Genomic DNA, 20541 nt, shown 5'->3' on the forward strand with positions numbered 1-20541 from the left:
AAAAAAAGGGGAACTACGTTTTACGTTTGAATAGGACTCTGCATGTGTGAAGCTGCTGGGAGTAAAAAGAAAAACTATCTCAAAAGGCAAATTGGTGTAAAAACTGATGTAATGTGACATGTAACCTTGTTCCTCCATGCATCGCTAAAAAAGCAGCTCTACACGACTGTTGCCCGCTCAGTATAACAGATGTATTATCTCACTACAGAAGACAGATGGTTTGTGCTAAATTGGCCCTCTCTCCCTCTCTTTCTCTTTTTCAAAAAAGGGCATTAGTGTTGTCATGTAAGGGGGGGGGATGAAAGGCAGATGCTTTCTACTTTGTTGTGTTTCCATGTCACTGGCATAATTAGTAATGCACAGACCTCTGTTCTGTGGAATCTGGTGTGTGCGTGTTGTTGTTCCAAGACCGTGTTTGTTACTGTGTGTGTGTGTGTGTGGATTCACAGCTGCGCCACTGTGAAAGTCGGTGTGCCAGCCAAGCCAAACCCAGCCAGAGCTGACTGGGACGGGTGAGAGGGTGAGTCTGCCGCACTCCCTTAATGCTACACCCAAAGCCACCCCCCTCCTCGCTGTAAACATATTTGATGGAAAAACACGCTGAGCTCCCCGGTGAAGCTGAACCTGATTGTGTCATCTGTTCTGTAACAAAATAAATCACCTGCGAGGTCATGCGTGGCATCCTTACTGTGTGTAAAATACTACATATAGATTTACTGCAGTCACTATAAATATGCCTGAAGTTTAAATTTAAGCACGTTAAACGACTGACCCGGTGCAAATCAGGCCTCCTTAAACAGGTTTGGCAGACTGCTTTGGAAAAGACAACATATGTCAACATGAGGAAGTGGAAAGCATCCTACATGCTTGCCATCTGTGCAAGAGGCTGCTTTGCTGTAGTCCATCAAACATAGACTCGCACACATGCATGTGAGCAGTTCCGCTCACAGACTCCTGCATGATTAACGCCATCAAAGTTCCAGCTCTCGACACGCCCGTCCGGAAAATTCTGCATCTGTCCTCCTAAAGCGGTGACAAGAAGTCACCTGTGAAGCTTCTGTTGCTGACCTCTGACCTTTCTGCAGAGACAGCAGACCATGAGCATTGGAATTTTTGTCTCCCGTGCACCAATAAAGAGCCTTGCTATCCATTGCCAGTTTCATGCAGACTCTTCATATATACTGGCCGTGGGCAGTCTGTTCAGTGTTGTGCTGTCAGTTCAAATCTCCCTATGACCCACTGCACCAATTTTCTGCTCTGTAACTATGACATTGTCAGCTTTTTAGGGCCTTTGACTTGAATATGTGATAGTAGCTTTTTGTTTATGTGTGTTATTTTTTTAATCAACACCCAAAGTCTGTAATATACCGACAACACACTACACAGACTCACCACACTGAAGTGTAAGATTATTTCAGCTGAAAACATGATATAACTTAAGGAAGGAGATCACTTCCAGCCAGACTGAAATCAGCTGATTCATTGAGACACATCACAACAATTTTTTTGGGTGTAATCACCTGGCCTACTTTCCCCTGACAGCTCAAGCACGAGGAATGCAACACACCTGTCAGTGCAAGGGGGAGGACTCAAGAGAAGAACTAGGTGTGTTGTCATTTGTTTCGGCACAGGCCTCACACACTCACCTAGAATCTCTGGAGGAAAGACGAAGCCCAAGGAGAGTCTATTTAACACAAACCAGCAGTGGATTTCTAGAGGATGGGAAGGAAAAATTGGTGAGAAGAGGAAAAGGAAAAAGGACAGGCAACCATGACGTGGAGGAGCCCGCTGGCCCTGGTGAGGGATGCCCTGCGAGGTCAAAGGGCACGGGAGAACGAACTCCGCAGCTTAGAGTCTAATCTACCTTATGAAGGATTAGAGAAGGGAAAGCAACCTAACCGCTACTTCCCATCAAATGCCATCAAGACCACAAAATACAGCCTCCTCTTCTTCATCCCCATGAACCTTTATGAGCAGTTTCACCGTCTGGCCAACCTCTACTTTGTGGGGCTTGTTATTCTGAACTTTATCCCTGAAGTGAATGCTTTCCAGCCAGAAATAGCCCTTATCCCAATTTGTGTCATCTTGTCTCTGACCGCTATGAAGGACGCCTGGGAGGACTTCAGGAGGTACCAGTCTGACAGGAAGCTTAACAACATGCCGTGCTTCATCTACAGCAGGTAACTGACTAGATGACAGTCATGTCCCAAATATAGAAACAGCTGTGCCGTGCTGTTTATGCACGACGTGCCCCGAACGATCAACATCAGTGCTTGTGATTCCTCTCTTCCCTGCTGTTTGATTGCGTAGATCTGTACAATTGTGTTCTACCTCCTCTGCGCTGCAGCACCCCCGTGGGAATTTTCGACTTAGAAATAGAACATGTGTGGGTGATTATTCCTCCTTTGAAGAGCCTCATAACAATATCTCTGACTGTCACATTGTGCACATTTGATGAAATCCTCGTTCGGGCATTGCGTCAGCAAAGACAGTAATGTTAGACGTTATCTGTTTTTTAGAATTACTGGTGAAAAATGAATAATTCACAAAGGAGGATAAACTCCGTCATTTCCATCCCTGTTGCTGCTGTGATTTTGAAGTACAGTGGGACATGGAGGAAGTGGGGAGGTGGGTATTACGTGAGACTGGAGACACTGCCTCCAATGATGAAGCCTCAACTTCTGGTGGGGTTTATAATTAACCCGCCGCCCGCTGCTGGTTTCCCCAAAGAGACAGCAGAGGTGTTAGGAAGCCTCATCTGGGGGAAAAGCCCATAGTGTGAATCTGTGTGTGTGTGTGTGGTGACAGGGTCCAGGTGGCCTGAAGGGTGGTCTCCAGACACAACATTTCAAACACTTCAGAGAACACGCCGGTCCATCTGGACACTAGTTGCCTCTGCTTCACACACAGAGCAGTTGTGCGCTGCTGTGCAGGTTCCTGTGGGTCTCTCACGGCTCACTGGGAGGGGATGCTAAAGCTTCATTTTGGGATCATAAAGCTTAGAGCAAAATCATTTGGTTGGGATTTCTTCGAAGTATACAAATATTTCCTAAAGAAGCTCAGGGATGGATTTTTAGACCTCCACACACATCCTTCCTTTCTTCTTGGGAAGCCATTTTTACAGGCATGATGACAGAAGCCTTTCCACCATCTTTACCTGAAAAGACCCACGTGGAGGTGCAGACTGATGACAGAGATCAGACTTTAATCAATCGGGCCATCTCTTAAGCACGAAGTTTCCCCCCCCCCCCATTATCTCGACATAATTTTGTTTTCAAAGCAGTGTGAAGTGTTTGAGCAGAACGTGCTTATCTTCTGGCTCATTCTACCCATCTTGTCTCAAACACTTGTCAGTCCACCTGCGTGGAAACATGCCGAGCATGAAGCATGCCGGCTGTTTGTCACAGCGTTTGAATGCCACGTCGCCCTCTCCTCTTGTTAAGTATGTCTCACCGCATAGCATTACAACCAGTCACCACACCTCGCAGGCTGTTCCCATATCTGCTGTTTAAATCAGCTAAACAAATCTGGCTGATATTATATCATCACTGCTTTCAAGTATCACTTGATCGCCAAAGAAGTAGGCAAACTAATAAAGGAGAATCAATAATGTATTTTTTTGTAGTTCTCTAGAAAAGAAACAAATGTGGCTGAGAGCAGTTGAATTTAATAATTGTGAGTCTTGAGGCTGTCTCCATTAAACAGCTCACCGACCCAACAACTTCCTTCTAACACTCGCCAAGTAACATGTTCAAGTATTTTTTCAACTGTTATTTGTGGCACACAATGACTACTGCGTAATTTTAGGCGCAAATGTTTAATCTTTGAATAAAGTCAGGTTTTAGGGAAACAGGTTTCCCCTATTTCCAGTCTTTTGTTCTAAGCTAACTGCCTCGTGGCTGTTAACATTAACAGCTCGTCAGCTGTGTGAGTCTTCTTATATAAATCCAAGTAAGAAAGCATATGTCATAAAACGTGTCAGAATGATTGATAAAATAAATCCGAGGAATGATGTCAAAGGCTAGAGCACACACTTAACACCTCCCACACCTGGAATTCAACTGCCTGATGTATAAAAAACAAAAACTAGCGTAACAACTGTAAAGCCTTCTGGACATGAAAAGGATTGTGCGTGCATCTCGTGAGATTAATAAGCACAAGAAACTAAAAATATATAAGTCTGCGGTCCTGGCTTTGTTTGGTGTGAGGCGTGGTGTTCAGTAGTAGCTAACCGATCAGGTCCTGCATGCAGAGTAGCATACCTGCATCTCTCACCCTCATGGCTAAGCCTCACTACCTGGGAACAGCCTCATCTGTTAATGTTCAACGTGCAGTACTTCGTTGACAAACACCATCTCTACAATTTTCCTTTTCTGAAACACATATCACAGTTTGTGTCGTCATCCCCCCCCCCCCCGAAAAAAGAAACCTGATATAATTTTCTCTGCTCCTGCTGTTTACGCTCTGACTTCAACCACTTCATAACACAGCACACGTGTGATTCCCCAAAACCTACCTTGGAATTTTTAAAAAGAATTCGAGGCTAGACTCTCAACTGATGTTTAATAAGGATTTTTTTTTTTACTGTGAAGTTAAAAAGGTAAAATAATTCATTAATTTAATTTAATTTAATAATATAAAAGCTGTTGTATTTAACTAATACCGAAAGCAAACTGTTTACTTCGTCCTTACGCCGGGCCTTGAGCCCACAACACCTTTCAGATCTAAAGTGTTTTAGTGTTGTCACTTTTGAATGAAAGGGCACTCCAGAGGACCACGTATGAAGGAGAGCATAGATTTTGGACTGTATTTCATTTTTACCTCCACCATTGCCATTTATACTACACCAAAGTAAGTAATTGGTAATTAATGGATTATTATTGTGCAGAAAAACTGAGATGGACTGTTGAAATGGCACTTTTCTTATATTATAATGCTTTAAATGTGTGTAAACATCTTTAGACTGACTGAAAGGGGGATTTCGTAAGTTTAGCCCACTTTAGATCAAAGTGGACCACATGAGGCCCACATTGTAAAATGAGTTTGACTTCCCTTCTTTGTGTTATAGCCTGCAACCCTAATAATACTGTGCCACTTAAGAAGTGCAATAATTTATTTCTTCTTTCTTTTGAGACCTCCAGTTGTTCTGTTGTATCTATTGGTAAGTATTTTAGCTGCTTAGTCTGGGCAATCATAAATTGCAGACATCATCAAAAGTGTTATCATTTGCATACATTTATATATATATATAAAAAAAGATGGCTATGTCTTTAATGAATGAGACAAAAACCTCAGCATAAATTAGTATAAAAGTTTTTAAAAAGAAAAAAAAAATTAAGATAAAAATGCAATGATCGCTGGCACCTGACATCTCTGCAGGAAAGAGAAGCAGTTTGTGGAGAGACACTGGAAAGATGTGCGAGTGGGAGATTTTGTGAAGGTGGTTTGCAATGAGATCATTCCTGCAGACCTCCTCCTGCTTTACACATCAGACCCCAACGGTGTGTGTCACATAGAGACAGCCAACCTGGATGGAGAGACCAACCTGAAGCAGAGGACAGCTGTGTCTGGAGTCTGCAACACGGTGAGAGTTAAATCTGCCTCCCGGTTTTTGTTTTCTCTTTCCTTCTTTCTCTGCGTGACTGAAATTGAATACACTCTGAAAACAGTCGTGCCATGTCCGGATGTTACTTAAAGTGCAAATCATTACAACTTGTCAAAGTAAGTGAAGACATACCTACTGGATTACATAGCTTTAACACATGTATTTGGAGAGGGATTGCCATTCCCGGGTGCAGGAGACATCTTGAAGTACAGGTTAAGCTGCATTTAAAAAGTTTCCATTTGTAATGATTTTCCCGTGTCTCTTCTCTCTTTCCTTTTCCCAGCATCCAGAATTTGAGCCTGAAAGCTTCAATGGGATCTTGGTGTGTGAAAAACCCAACAACAACCTGAATCATTTCAAGGGTTACGTGTGGGTATCAAATACACAGACAACATGAACCCCTCCCTGCACCCCCAGTTTCTATTAGCCTTTCAAAGCAGCCAAGCAAAACTAATTCCAACCGCCTTGCTGGACTTTCTGATTCAACCAGAGGCATTATTGGGGCTGTAATAGACTAGAATCGATTTTCTCAGGCATCACGGCTCTTACAGGTGGTCTGCCTATGCTGGCCAGCTATAGACATAAAGCAGGAGAATTGCTAATGGGGAATATATAAGCAGTAATGAATATCTAACGAGATCTGACAGTAAAAAGGAGGCTTCTCACTTTCTCCTGCTGCAGAGAGAAACCCGATAAGCAGAAGGTGGGAGCTGGAATTGAAAGTCTGCTGCTGCAAGGCTGCACAGTGAGAAACACGGACCATGCTGTTGGCTTTGTGGTATATGCAGGTATATTTTCCATTTTCTCGGCTGGTTCGCTGTTTTAACCTTGAGCTTTTAATGTTTGTTCCCACCACGATTCTTGAAATACTGAGATCACAAGAAGATGCTTTTCACAATCTACAAGCGTAACTCTACAAAATTACTATTTAAAAATGTCACATTTTCTTTACATTTATTCATTAAGTTTCCCTTTATTATTCTTTACTGTCAGAAAAGTAATTATTGTGCAGTGTAATGAAGCCAGCTGCTCTGTGAGACTTACATAATCATAATTGTAATCACAGACTGTATAAAAAGGACAGAAGTAGCCATTGTGCCTTCACCCACAGTTTACTTATAGTATGCATCTATATCAACTGGTCAGTGCATTCACCTAACAGCTTGGGGTTTTGGAGTCAGAAGTGACCAGATTTAGACCAGAGGGTGGATTGCTAAAGCACAAAAAGAAAAAAGAAAACACAGGAAAAAACAAGGTATAGGAACTAGAAACCTGGACGTCTTAAGGGGTGTGCAAACAGGCGAAGTGGGTGGGTCCTGACTGAAGCAACTAGACTACCACCAAGAGTGACGTGTGCTGACTAGTTATACACAGAGGGCTGGTAGGGGAAGTTGAGACAGGTGGGTAAAGGAAAGTTAAAAACGAAACTAGTTAACATAATAAAACAGGAAATAAACAACAACCACAAATGAAACCAGCAGATGCTAAAGGGAGGAGCAGATGGTGAAATAATGAGGGAGCTAAACACAAATAACAAACTCAAAATAGGACTGAGTGAAAAACAAACAAGGGTTCAGAACCAACCCTAGAACAGCTGATCATCTTCACCAGTATTCACACTTCATATACACTAGGCCAAATAGTGGTATGTAAATGAAATGAAAACAGAAACTCTACTTAACAAGAATCAAGAACAACAATGACTTCAAAATTCTGGGACCAAAGCCTGAGACCATGACAGCACTGGTAAAAAGCAAAAACACAGATGCTGGCTTGTTTTTTCACATATCGAGGTCCAGGTCATGGGAGCAGCAGTCTAAACAGAGACATCTAGACCTTGCTCTCTCCACCAGATCTTCTGGAGGGACAACGAGGCATTGACAAGCCAGCTAAGAAATAGAACTCATCCAGACTGTCTTGCCTACATTTTGGTCCCTGTAGGCCAAAACACTTCACCTAGGTGGAGCTAGGAGCCATCATAGTCGGATGCTAAACCACCTCATCTGGCTCCTTTAACTGTGGAGGAATTTACAGTCCACTCTGAGTCCCTCTTAAATTACTATGCTCCTCACACTGTCTGTATGAGAGAGCCCTGTTGCCACTTGTATCAGCGACATTATTCTTTCTGTTGCTGCTTGTAGCCTCATGACCACAGATGAAGATGGGAACATAGATGTACTGGTACATCAGTCTTCATTGTGACAAACTGGTGTACCATCGCTCAAGGAACTACAAGTATCAGCACTTCCACCATGGCTTCAATTTTTAGCCCCATATGCTAATGTTAGCATGCTAAAAAAAAACAAAGCTAGCATGATGACGTTTGCCACCATGTTTAGTGTTTATTTAACATTTTAGCATTTATGAATTCAGAGTCTTGGACTCAAGAGATCGAACAGATGAAAATGATGTTCATTTTGCATAAATGTAATAGTAGTAAATGTAGTATTTTATTACAATATTTAAGATTTTTTGCTTTTTTTAGTGAGCACAACCTAATGTGATGCTGTGACAGTGGCACAATGACAGTAAAGTCTCTTATGTATTATGCATGTCTTAACGTGTGATACCGATTTTCACTCACCATGTGGGGTGTGGAATCAACACCTTCTCCTCCTTCCTTTAAGGCCGTGAAACCAAGTCCATGCTCAACAACAGCGGGCCAAGATACAAGCGCAGCAAACTTGAGCGGAGGCTGAACATAGACGTCCTCTTCTGCGTCATTCTCCTCTTCACCATGTGTCTTATCGGAGCACTAGGTCAGTAATGAATTACATCTCTTAGCCGTAAAATCGCTACACAAAATGATTCATGTTTGATGGCTTTACATTTATGAGGGGACATTAACTTCCAATAAAAAAATGGGCACAAGCCCAAGCTCATATCAAGACAGAGGACGGTATGCTGCTAAAAATAGCTTTCCTCCGTGCACTGCAGTCAGTGATTAATCCTGCTGTCCTCCTGTATGCAGGTCACTACTTATGGCTTAATGCTATGCCTGTTGTCCCCCCTTACCTGGTACCCCCCACCAGCGGTCAGCTGGACAGGCCTAGTCTTACTAGTTTCTACATGTTCTTCACCATGATCATCCTGCTGCAGGTACTGCTCTCTCTGACGGTTTGGAGGGTGTTGTTATTCATTTTGAAGTCATTAAACTAATCTTCTCTCCTCTTGTCTCATTTACTGTCCTCCTGTTTACTCTCTGGGTTACCTTTCACCTTTTTTCTATTTACTCCTCTCCTCTAAAGATCCTGATTCCCATCTCTCTCTACGTATCCATCGAGTTGGTCAAGATTGGCCAGATTTTCTTCATCACTAATGATATTGATTTGTACGACGAGGAGACTGACAGCCGCATACAGTGTAAGGCTCTGAACATCACAGAGGACCTGGGGCAGATTGAATACATCTTCTCAGACAAAACAGGCACCCTGACTGAGAACAAGATGGTGTTTCGGAGATGCTCCATCATGGGAACCGAGTACCCACACAAAGAGAACGGTAAACATCTTCACTGAGTTAGTTTAACCTAAAGCTGATGCAGTTTAGCTAACCTCACGATTATGACCTGTTTTGTAACGTTGTTACAAATGGTGTTTTCATATGCAGATTTCTCCAAATGAAAATTTGGATGTCTGATTAAATCAGACAGAAAACTAGGATAAAAGAATCAGAAGGTTATCACTAGTTTAACAGAAATATTAAGAGAGCTCTCTTAATTATTAATAATCTTGTTACCTTGCTGAATACTTTGGTGTTTTGACTTACTGAAAGAGTCCTTCCACTCAGCTCTCTAATCTCGGATTTTAAACAGTCCCTCAGCACTGTTAGTGTTTTAATGCATGTGTCGACATGTTTTTGGGGGGTGATTTGCAGCCATCCGCCTGGCTGTCCTGGATGAGCCCGAGGCAGAAGAGGAGGTCATCTTCAACCAGCATGCACAGCCTCTACCAACTCGTTGGTCCTTGGATAGTGAGGAAGCCAATGTTGAAGACACACATGGCCATGGCAGCCGACGCAGAAGCAAAGTCACAGGAAATGCCCAGAGTGATGTGGCCTTCAGCAGCCCACTGGTACGATGATGTTTATTTTTCTTTTTTCTCTCTGTCTGGATACCTGCTTTCCTCCAAATCTGTTGTTCAGTTATTGCGGAATCCACAACTTTGGTTTTAAACGAGGAAGTCCGCCCTCAGCCTTATTTCATATCTGAATTCATATTTCAACCTAATTTCAAACTCTTACTTTTTTACCCAAATGTGACCCAACCTTCTGTCAGAAGGTCCCAGTCCCTGCTGCAGATGGCCGAGCTGCTAGGTGTCAGTGATGAGCACATCCATTTTGGCTCAAAGCTGCCCCTGTGTCTGTGACAGGACATATGGTCATGCTGAGCATCATTTGGCACAGGCCGGTGATGTCACATAAACTGTAAATGTGCACTATAGATTAGTCACCGTCGTCTTGATTTACAGTACAGTGACTCTGCGCCTATTTTTATCTGCGGGGCAGAGAGCGGAGGCCTGGGCATACAGGCGGAGACAGAAAAAGTCTTATGTTTATGCCAGCAATGTAGTACACAGCCCATCTTTAGCACTCCTCATGCTGCGTCTCAAACAGAGCTGAATGCTCGTATGAACGTACACTTCCTCCCTTCCTTCTGTCCTTCTCTCCTCGCAGCTCTTCCTTAAACATGGACCAAAAAAACCCACAATGAAAACAGAGAAACGTTATCCAATCTCCTCAAGTCAAAGCTGGAAAAGCGTAACGTAAGCAATAAATCTACTAATAAAAGTGTTTCATTAACAAAATCATTAACTTGCTCTCCGACAGGAAACTGAGGTGGTCCCAGACGGGAAGCTGTTTCAGAAGATTAGCAGGACATCAAGCGGCAGCCTCAGCCACAGCCAGAAGACAGATGCTTACCTGGATTTTTTTCTGGCCCTAGCCATTTGCAACACAGTGGTGGTTTCCATGGCAACAACAAAGAGAAGGAGGGTGAGTGCTCAGTTTGCTGCGACAGTGGATGGGAAGTAGAGATGGAGGGCACATCCGGTGGAGAAATGATAGATTAAAGATGTGCCCTCTTTAAACTTCCAGTGTCCTATAACTATAAACTTTAAATAGAACAAAAAAAAAGAAAAGAAAAAAAAACATTCTTCACTAAATTGACATGGAGCAAGTGGAGATTTGCAAACAGGGCAAGCTTCATTAAGTTGAACATTTGCTGCTCTGAACTGTGCAGTTCTGAAGTCTGGCAGATGGATGATGGATGTAATCTGTGTGTTTTCCCCCCTGAGTTCACAATCAAAGGTTAATGCACAAACAGAAACTGAGTGGAAGAAGAATTGTTACTGGGACGTTTTGCCATATGTGTAATGTGAGAAGAGGTCTTCCTAAAGCTATTTAATGAATTTCTTGATTCTTTTTTTTTCTCAGGTGAGTGTGTCTCCACAAGCCAAGCACACAAATACTCCACTGGAAACTTTATCCAGCCTGATGAGAAATGCTGGCGGCATTTTTAAATTCTGCAAGCGCAATCCCAAGAGACACCGTACCTTCACAGAGGACTCAGAGGAAAATTTTCAACCCTCTGGACAAACAGAGGGGGTCGACACCACCGGGCTCCAGCCGTGTTCGCCTCATCCTCCATCCCTGAGCGACGAGCCCGCGCTGACCTCAGATAATCTGAGATATGAGGCGGAGAGTCCAGATGAGGCTGCCTTGGTCTATGCTGCCAAAGCATATGGCTTCACTCTGCTGTCTCGCACCCCTGACAGCGTTTCAGTGAGACTACCATCTGGGGAGGTGCTGGATTTTGAGGTGCTGGACACCTTGACCTTTGACTCCAACAGGAAGAGAATGTCTGTGTTGGTGCGACACCCAATCACCAAAGAGTATGTGCTGTACACTAAAGGCGCAGATTTTGCAATCATGGAATTACTTGGTACACCCTATCCAGGTAAGTTGAGATAAGAGTACATTAAGTACTTATAGTATGCATCTATATTAACTGGTCAGTGCATTTCTAATTAATTTGTAATATTTCCAGAGCACTTCAGTGGCAATAAGAAAAATATAGCAACTGTTACTCAGCGTCATCTCGACTGCTATGCTAAAGAGGGGCTCCGCACACTGTGCATCGCAAAGAAGGTGCAAAATCATACATTATCCTATTTACCAGCATGATTTGCTTATTTAAGTGAAGCTATGTTTCATTTTTTTTCTGCATGTGTTTCAGGTTGTGAGTGAAGCAGTGTATAAACGCTGGTCAGTGGACAGAAAGAACGCTATGGCTGCTATAGAGAATAGAGAGAGGCTCGTCATGGACACTGCTGTGCAGCTAGAGAAAAATCTCACCCTGCTAGGTGACACATCCACCAATCGTGCATTGGTTGCTGTATACTGTATATCTTTGTGATAATATTTGTGTGCGAATGGTGCCTTTATTTGAAATATGTCCACGTGCAGGAGCTACAGGCATTGAAGACCGTCTGCAGGAGAACGTTCCAGACACCATCCAGGCACTGCGCGAGGCAGGGATAAAGGTGTGGGTGCTGACAGGTGACAAGCCAGAGACAGCTGTCAACATTGGATATGCTTGTGGGCTCCTTGAAGACGAAGACCTGGTGATAAATATGGGCTGCAAAGACAAGGTGAGGAGGCCTCACATTTAAGGGTTGCTGACTGAGGTGTTTTTCATTATGGCATGTGTTGAAAATGGAGCATTAATTTATTTTTCAGGAAATCAAAGTAATGTACTTAGGTTGTGCAACCTACAACACTCATGTGCATGGTAAATATGTAGGTAGTACAGATTCGGCAAACAAGGGAAAGTTCCCAGGACGAGACACAAATCCCCTTTGGGTTGTGTCAGAAATGACATCTGACTTGGAAAAAAAAATCTGCCACCTGCTGTGGCGACCCCTTGCATCAAGGCACCAGTCAAAAGTAGTTTTATCCTAGGGGGCCAGTGTACTCCTAGTACCTGTCCCAAGCCTGGATAAATGTGGAGGGTTGTGTCAGAAAGGGCATTCAAGATGTTACACTAAGCTAACTGACTAACGGTGGCATCTTCCTATTTACAGTGCAGATTGTGGTGTCGAATCATGGAATCTAACTTTTAACAAAAAATAATAATTTTAAATAAAAGGTTAAAATAAAATCTTCTTAATGTCTATCTTCTGGTGATTTAAATAAGTACACAATATGATAAATTAGAGGTGTTGATTTAGTCAGAATAAGGAAATCTGACCAAAAAGTTGGTGGAATTTTATACAAGAATTTCTACACCAGTCAAATCAGAAATTTACCTTCACTTTCAGTGTTCCTGATGCAGGAGGAGAGGTGTTCCCAGTTTTCAAGACAAAAAGTGCCACTGTTTGAGTGTTAAAACTACCACTAATTAAATGAAACAGAAATTAAAGGGAAATTTACAGGAGACTCAGAAAAAAACCTGAGAAACATTCCTGGGTGCCTAGTTTTCTGTCTGGAGATTTGCAGGTGTATGTAACAGAGCAGCGATGACCCTCTGCATGAAAGAAGAAATCATCAAAGCAAGTTGTTATGTTAAGAATCTACTGGAGCAGATTTTTTTTTTTAAAACAGCATTTCTGTGCTCTTGCAGTTTGATATTGTTTTATAAAAAAAAATATTGAAGTTAAATGGCATAGCTGACCAAAGAGCACGAAGTAGAAGACCATTAAACTGTTTGCATGGTTACATTTAATTGTATCACATATGTCTGAAGAGGAAAATATTATAGTGCGCATATCGATTTCATTAAAACAAAATTTTTACAAACTTTTTGTAAAAGATGTGGAATTAGTTTAAATCCTGAACCCTTTTAGTTCACACCATTAGTAAATAATAAATACTCTAACAGGGTTCAAAGGAAAGAGGACCATTTCCTCCATTATTTTAATTCATCAAAAACTAAAAACATTGTGAAGACCGGAAGCATTAGTAGCTAACAGATATGAAAAAAGTCTATTAAACATTGGCCTTTTAAAGCAAATTAGGGACATGTGTAATTTATATTTCGCAGAATCACATACAGCTTGTTTCAGGGGACAACACTGATTTTCTTTGATGGTCTTTCAAGGAAAGTTGTGTGTTTTCCCAGCAGTAACTTCAGGGTAGGTTTCTCCTCCTGTGAGCTTGTATCCTTCCAATTTAAATGACTGAACCTTTGTGACCACTTTTACATTTTAACTAAAGGTCAAACCTCCGCATTTCCATCAGAGAAAGATAAGGTGTCAGGTGTGGCCCTGCTTCTCTTAGGTCATTAAAGAACTGGTACCACCGAAATGAAGCTTTCATAACAACCTGACCATGTCTAATCATCGGCAGCCTCAAATAGACTGAAATTGGCTGTCGGCCCTGAGGGATACATGTGGGACTTTCTGAAACAAACGGGCTGCTGCGCTTCCCTCAGATGGACTAGTCACTGATGATGAATGGAGTGAGATAGCCTCAACACAATAACTAATGCTTTCATATCTAATTACCAGTCTAATGTTCAAACCTCAGAGGAAATAATTCTCTCATAATCCAGAGTGGAGGCATATTAGAAGCGAACCATTTTTTTCTACCATCATAACTCGGTGCTCACCTGAGAGATACACTCCCACAACCACCGTCCTACCAAAGCCTAAAGAAATTTAAAATAATAAAAATAGAAAAAAAACCTTTTTCTTCCATCAGTTTCCTTTTTGTTTGAGTTATTTACACACAACAATGATGAGTCTGATGGGACCAGAGCCTGATATCTGCTTGTATTCAGAAATCATGAATGTGAATCAGCAGTAGAGTAATCGTGTTGCTAAAATACCAAAAAAATGGGCGTGTTTATTTTTTCTGGAAATCTGTCCAGAACCCAGGCATATTTAGTTTTCCATTATTAACAAAAGAGAAACAACAATTTTATTTTTCTATAATATTTAGCTCACGTTTGACAAACTTCAAAGCAAAAATCATCTAAGTGATCAGCTGCTGTTTTTCAGATCACGTGTACGAACATCCTGGACTGCACCCTGGAAGAAGTGAGGAGGTACAACGCTGATCCTCGTAATGTGGATACCACCCAAAACATGTCTCTGGTGATTGACGGCCTTACCCTGGACAAGGCTTTGTCGCCGGACCTACTGGATCGCTTTGTGGCCCTGGTGAAGCACTGCCGCGCCGTGCTCTGCTGCAGAGTCACGCCGTTACAGAAGAGCCGAGTGGTGAAAGTGATCCGGGAGAAACTCAAGGTCATGACACTCGCCGTTGGTAAGAAAATCAATGAAATGCTTACATGTTCAGTAAAGTAAAAAGTTGATTTAATGTGTTCTTGACTTCTTCCCATCATACATAAAATACAGTAAAAAATAATATGAAAGTGACCAAAAACATTTTCTTTGTATAATTTTTGAACCAAACACTAGAGCTTCAGATGCAAGATAAAGACCTGAAACTTACTTTTAAAATTAATCCATGCTGAGGTCAAACACAGGTACACTTTGGGTCAAATATTTCAAGAGGTAAAACTAAAAGAATAAGGCAAAAAGGAAGAAGTCATACTCAGCTCATACTAAGTTAAGTTAAAATTGTCACCTGTATTTGGAGCCCACTTCAGATGTTTGTTTGATCGTTGCGCTTTAGTTCACTTCACAGAAAGCTGCTCCTACAAAAGAAACTTTCACAGGACTGTGAAGTTTAAACACACCCATGATTCAGGAACTTGTAGAACCACCTTTAGCAACAATAACTATAAGAAATTGTTTTCGTCATTACTTTATCAGTCTCTCAAATCATTATAGAGGAATCTTTGGCTCTCTCTACAGGTATCAGTTCACTGAGGTTTGCAGGTATTTGTTTATGTGCACAGCTCTCTTAAAGCATTTCAGTCAGGTTGAAGTGTGACCAATGCAGCATCACGATTCTTTTCTTTTTTTTAATCTTCCTGTTGTAGATTTGCTTCTCTGTTTGGGATGATTGCACGAGTTAGTTTCAGCTTAGCTTAGGAGTTGGTTGACTCAATGACTGCAAGATGCCCAGCTTCTGCAGCTGCAAAACAAATCCAAATGATGCCGCATCCATCACCATGCACTTTTGTGAGGTGCTTGTGATGATATGCCATGTTTCGTTTTTGCCAGACGTGGTGCTATGCATTACTGCCAGACATCTCCACTTTGATCCCACCTGTCCAAAGGACCACAAGTCTTGTGGTTGGTTCAGATGTAACTTTGCTGCCATGTTGTTTTTAGAGAGAAGAGGCTTTCTCCTGGGAACCCTGTAAAACAAGCCATACCTGTCCAGTCTTTTTCTAATTGTAATACATTATTGCATCATATTGCACCAGACCAGCAAACTTATAGCAAATGATCAGTTTGTTTAGCAGCACCTGGCTGCTACTTCGTAAGTCCTGAGGAAGTGGTAAGGATGTGCTTACCGAGAAAACCTTTATTTTCATGCAAATGTATGGTTATCAGAAAGCTTTTTAGAGACCAAACACAGGGCTAAATTAGATAAATTAGTAATCATGCTTACACGTTTCCTGATAGGTTTCGCATAGCAGCTTAAAATGTGATAATAAGTCAGTGTCATGTTCACTAACGACTTACATCCATGTAGTAAAGAGAATAAGACTCAATACAGTGCATAGAGTTTGTGAATCGAGTGAATCTTAAAACATTTTTAAGCTTCTGTATAAACCACTAAATCAGCGTCTGTGCTGTGTTTTCAGGTGATGGTGCAAATGATGTAAGTATGATCCAAGCAGCTGACATTGGCATTGGGATATCTGGACAGGAGGGGATGCAGGTTGGAATTGATTTCTTTACCTCCATGTATGTGCTTTGTTCTCCTGCCTCACAGCCTAAAACACATCAAAACTCCTCTTTGTCATCTGCAGGCCGTCATGGCCAGTGATTTTGCCATATCTCGCTTCAAACACCTGAAGAAACTTCTCCTGGTCCACGGACACTGGTGCTACACTCGACTGGCCAACATGATCATTTATTTCTTCTATAAGAACGTGGTGAGTGTTATATGTTATATCTGCATCCCGATGCTCTGCTGTCTAAATTAACATCCTGTCATGATTCATCCTTTAACCGTCTGTGTTTAATATGTTTCCCAGGCCTACGTAAACCTGCTTTTCTGGTATCAGTTCTTCTGCGGATTCTCTGCCACTGCCATGATCGACTACTGGCTGATGATTTTCTTCAACCTTTTCTTCACCTCTGTGCCACCCATAATGTTTGGACTCATGGACAAAGACATCTCAGCAGAGATGCTGCTGGGTGTGCCCGAGCTGTACAAGACTGGACAGGGTGAAGGGGTTAGTGACACTCCCAAAAAGTCATGCGAGCGTTCGGTCTTGAATAAAAATGTGCAGAATGCTTTGATTAGTTTCTGTCTTCATGAATTCCAACTTTTGTGTTGTTTGTTCAGGATTACAGGTTTACAACTTTCTGGGTTTCCATCCTCGATGCCTTCTATCAGAGTCTGGTCTGCTTCTTTGTTCCATATTTTGTAAGTGACACATTTTAAACAGTCTAATCTTTGATTGCATTAAGTAATGCTTTCATAACAGGGCGTCATTTGATTTATTTACTGGTTAACTACTCTTTGTGATAACTGCTTTCTTCTTTATATTTGATAGTGTACTTAATTTAATTACTTGTATCTCAGGTCTACCAGGATTCAGACATTGATATGTTCACTTTTGGAACACCTATGAACACATCTGCTTTATTTATCATCCTGATGCATCTGTCAATAGAGATCAAATCCTGGGTGAGTTCTGAACTGACATAATCATGATATACCTCAGTAGAAATGTCTTTAATTCACTTCTTTTTATTAGTGCATATTCGAATTCTAACATTTTTTAAGACCTCTAAACTGGTTTTAAATGAAAGGAAGACACACATAAATTAGAAAATGCAATAGAGAGCTAACCCAGATGGTTTTTCTATGTTTCCAGGAGAAAAATGTTCTTGAAATCTGGATGATGTATAACAGCCTCTCTGTGAAAACCTTGTGAATATAGGCAGAATAAAGTAAAACTAAGGAATAAGGATCTACATCATTTTTTCAGTATTCATTTTTAATCCACAGCTTTTACTCCAAATATTCAAAATACAAATATTCTCTTTTTAGAATCTCTTTTTATCTCTTTTTAGAAAGACTAAATTTTATTTACTAACAAACCACTAAACTTATTCCTAACTTTTTATACATATGCATATTTTCCAAAATGTTAAGTGAGGTATTTAATTTATATGCAATTTCAACAGAAGGTAATAATTTTTTTTAAAGCATGGAAACAAAGTAATGCAAAAAAAAAAACTGATGAAGAATCTTATTGCTGTAAATATTTCTCTTGCAGCAGAAAACAGAGAATTAACGGGTATTTGTTGCTAACTGGATTGTTTCCACCACATGTAATTGCTGTTTTTTGTCATTTGTGCCGCAGACGGTGGTTCACTGGATAATCATGCTGGGCAGTGTGGCATTGTACTTCATCGTGACACTCGCCTACAGCGCCGTCTGTGTAACCTGCAACCCTCCCTCTAACCCATACTGGATCCTCCAGAGCCAGATGGAGGACCCCATGTTCTACCTTATCTGCATCCTCTCCACTGTGGTGGCTCTCCTGCCCAGGTACCGTGTCTGTCACTCTTTAAGCTCAGTGGGGTTGAAGATTTTTAATTGTCCAGAGTTTTGGGGTGTATTTGTGAGCACTTTCTAGCGTTGGTAAGTCTTTTCAGTGTCAATGTTTAACAATCACATAGTCTAATTTTAAAATATGAGCAGCATAAGGTGGGTTTTGCTCTGTATTTCCCTTCATTTCTACTTTAAGGAGTCACCAAATGTGAAAGGATGTACATATACTTACAGATCTATTATTATAGAAAAGCAACAATTAGCTGCACAGGTGTTAATTAACACTAAGGATATTAAACTCTAACGTTCTCCATTTTTTTGTCATATGACAACCAGAGGAAAATAAAAATGTTCTGAAATTAATAATAATTTCTTTTAATAAATGTATTTTGCGTTCAGCACAGTCGACGGTACGGTGACTCAAAACGGAATAAAGAGAAAAAGCAGCAAATATTCTCTATTTTTAGTTAAAGAATGACTCATTCAATGCTTAATTCATGTTCACAATATAACTCACTTCTTAATCGATTTTCAAAAAACCCATTTGAGCAGTTTTCCTATTATGTTTATATCTATTTCCTAATACATGTCTATTTGTGTTGGATTTTCTAGCCCAATGGTTCTCAACAGCAAATCTGAATCATCCTGCGGTTTTTAAAGGGAGCAGACAATGCTACTTTTCTCTAATGCTACCCTTTTCTTAGCCACTTAAAATCTTTAAAAAAATAATAGAACATCTCTGCACAAAAGGCCATAGATAACCTTAGATGAGCGGCAACAGAAAAAACAACAAAAATAGAAATCACTATTTTAGTCTACATTTGCACACATATTTAAAGCTAGCGGGTCTCCTATTTTAATTACTTATATTGATCTAGAGCACGCTTTGACTTGTGTACATCATTAACTGCTATGCAATTATGAGGCTCTTACGGTGTGTAAACCCTACCTGCAGAATTGTAGTTAAATATTGTTAAACGTGAAGGTCAAGAAGGACTGCACCACAGCTTGGTCTTCTTCTTCTCGGTTGCTGATGCGTCTGAAAGTGCTGATATTTAGAGAGAACGCTCTGATTTACATCAAAGGGCTGCATATTTTTCACTGGCCTACTTTCTCACCACCACACTCTCTCCCTCAGGTACATTTTTCACGTGCTGCAGAACTCTATCGCCCTCTCCCCGTTCATACAAGCTAAGCATCTGGACCGTAAGAACCCCTCCATCAGAGAAGAGTGTATGAAGGAGTTGAGGAGCTACAGGGGCGGCGGGCAGGTCAAACGCTCTAGGCTCTCTACCCCACCCTCTCCCACCCTGGAGACCCCTGTGGACTTCATTCACGAGTCTCTTGCGGTTGCTGATATCATGGGGGATGATTTCACACTGAATGCCACAACTAAAAACTAGCAAAAGTCTGCAGACTCACAGGGAACATGAAGGGGAAAGGAATTCTAAGATGGTTATTTATTCAGAGGATTTTATATACATGAAGTCCCCCTGTATACATTGTTTCATTTTTGAAATGCAATCAGGGAGATACTGCTGCTCTCTAACTGGAGTTTATTTTTGCAATAAACTACGTGACAAAAGCATGTGGGCCGTCTGTTCCTTCCTCTCCTCCTAACAAAGTAACACATAAGCCTGTTAGTTTCCTGATGGGGTTTCAGCGCATAGTGGTAACCCAATTAGTCATGCCACCCACCCCTTCAAAAAGTGGTACTTTTCCAGGACAAAATGCTTAGCTGGTTTAGTGTGGTCCTCTCACCTAGATATCCTAAACAGCCACAGTTACAGATCCTCTATTTAATTTGCTGCCATTATTAATAATATTAGTGGCATTTATAAGCTAGCCTTGGAGTAATTTTTGTGTTCGGTATGCATGTCTGTGAAAATTACCATGGAAATGCATGGAAATCAAATTTTATTTTCCACACCAACAACCAGTGTGTGTGTGTGTGTGTGTGTGTGTGTGTGTGTGTGTGTGTGTGTGTGTGTGTGTGTGTGTGTGTGTGTGTGTGTGTGTCAAGCTTTATGTAAATCCAGCTGGAGCATCTACATCAAACAAGCCAAAAAAGATAAATTTAGAAGAATCAGAAGCAAAGACTTCTGAGCTACAAAGACTGCTGCTTTTTTTTTAAATGGAAATCGAGTGTGCACAAGCAAATCCACTTGTAAAAAAAGGCTGAGGTATCATTGGTATACCCCATTATACAGTAGCAGCTCTGCTTATATAACGTCCCATTCCCCCCCCCCTCCGGTTAGATCTTTGCTGCCCTCTAGAGCTGAAAA

General features: G+C 41.3%; 1 protein-coding gene across 1 annotated transcript; it reads left to right on the plus strand.

The window, feature by feature from the left end:
* The first annotated feature begins 1591 nt into the window (after window positions 1-1591).
* atp10b (ATPase phospholipid transporting 10B) lies at window positions 1592-19844 on the plus strand. Its single transcript, XM_080901526.1, has 21 exons — window positions 1592-2180; window positions 5380-5584; window positions 5889-5974; window positions 6287-6393; window positions 8233-8364; window positions 8577-8704; window positions 8854-9106; window positions 9482-9678; window positions 10433-10597; window positions 11039-11561; window positions 11652-11752; window positions 11841-11967; window positions 12071-12255; window positions 14605-14872; window positions 16329-16405; window positions 16497-16622; window positions 16725-16925; window positions 17039-17119; window positions 17279-17383; window positions 18066-18253; window positions 19395-19844. Exons 1-21 carry the CDS (start codon window positions 1771-1773, stop codon window positions 19657-19659), a joined length of 3930 nt encoding a protein of 1309 aa, XP_080757652.1. The 5' UTR covers window positions 1592-1770; the 3' UTR covers window positions 19660-19844.
* The last annotated feature ends 697 nt before the right edge of the window (window positions 19845-20541 follow it).

Source organism: Rhamphochromis sp. 'chilingali' (assembly GCF_963969265.1).
Source record: "Rhamphochromis sp. 'chilingali' genome assembly, chromosome: 13".
Taxonomy (NCBI): Eukaryota; Metazoa; Chordata; class Actinopteri; order Cichliformes; family Cichlidae; genus Rhamphochromis; species Rhamphochromis sp. 'chilingali'.

Bases quoted from the DNA above. Each gene is read 5' to 3' on its own strand.
- atp10b (XM_080901526.1), top strand. From the start codon at position 1,771: ATGACGTGGAGGAGCCCGCTGGCCCTGGTGAGGGATGCCCTGCGAGGT. The intron at 10,598-11,038 runs GTGAGTGCTCAG...TTTTTTTCTCAG, and splicing joins CAACAACAAAGAGAAGGAGG to GTGAGTGTGTCTCCACAAGC. The intron at 16,406-16,496 runs GTTGGAATTGAT...TGTCATCTGCAG, and splicing joins CTGGACAGGAGGGGATGCAG to GCCGTCATGGCCAGTGATTT.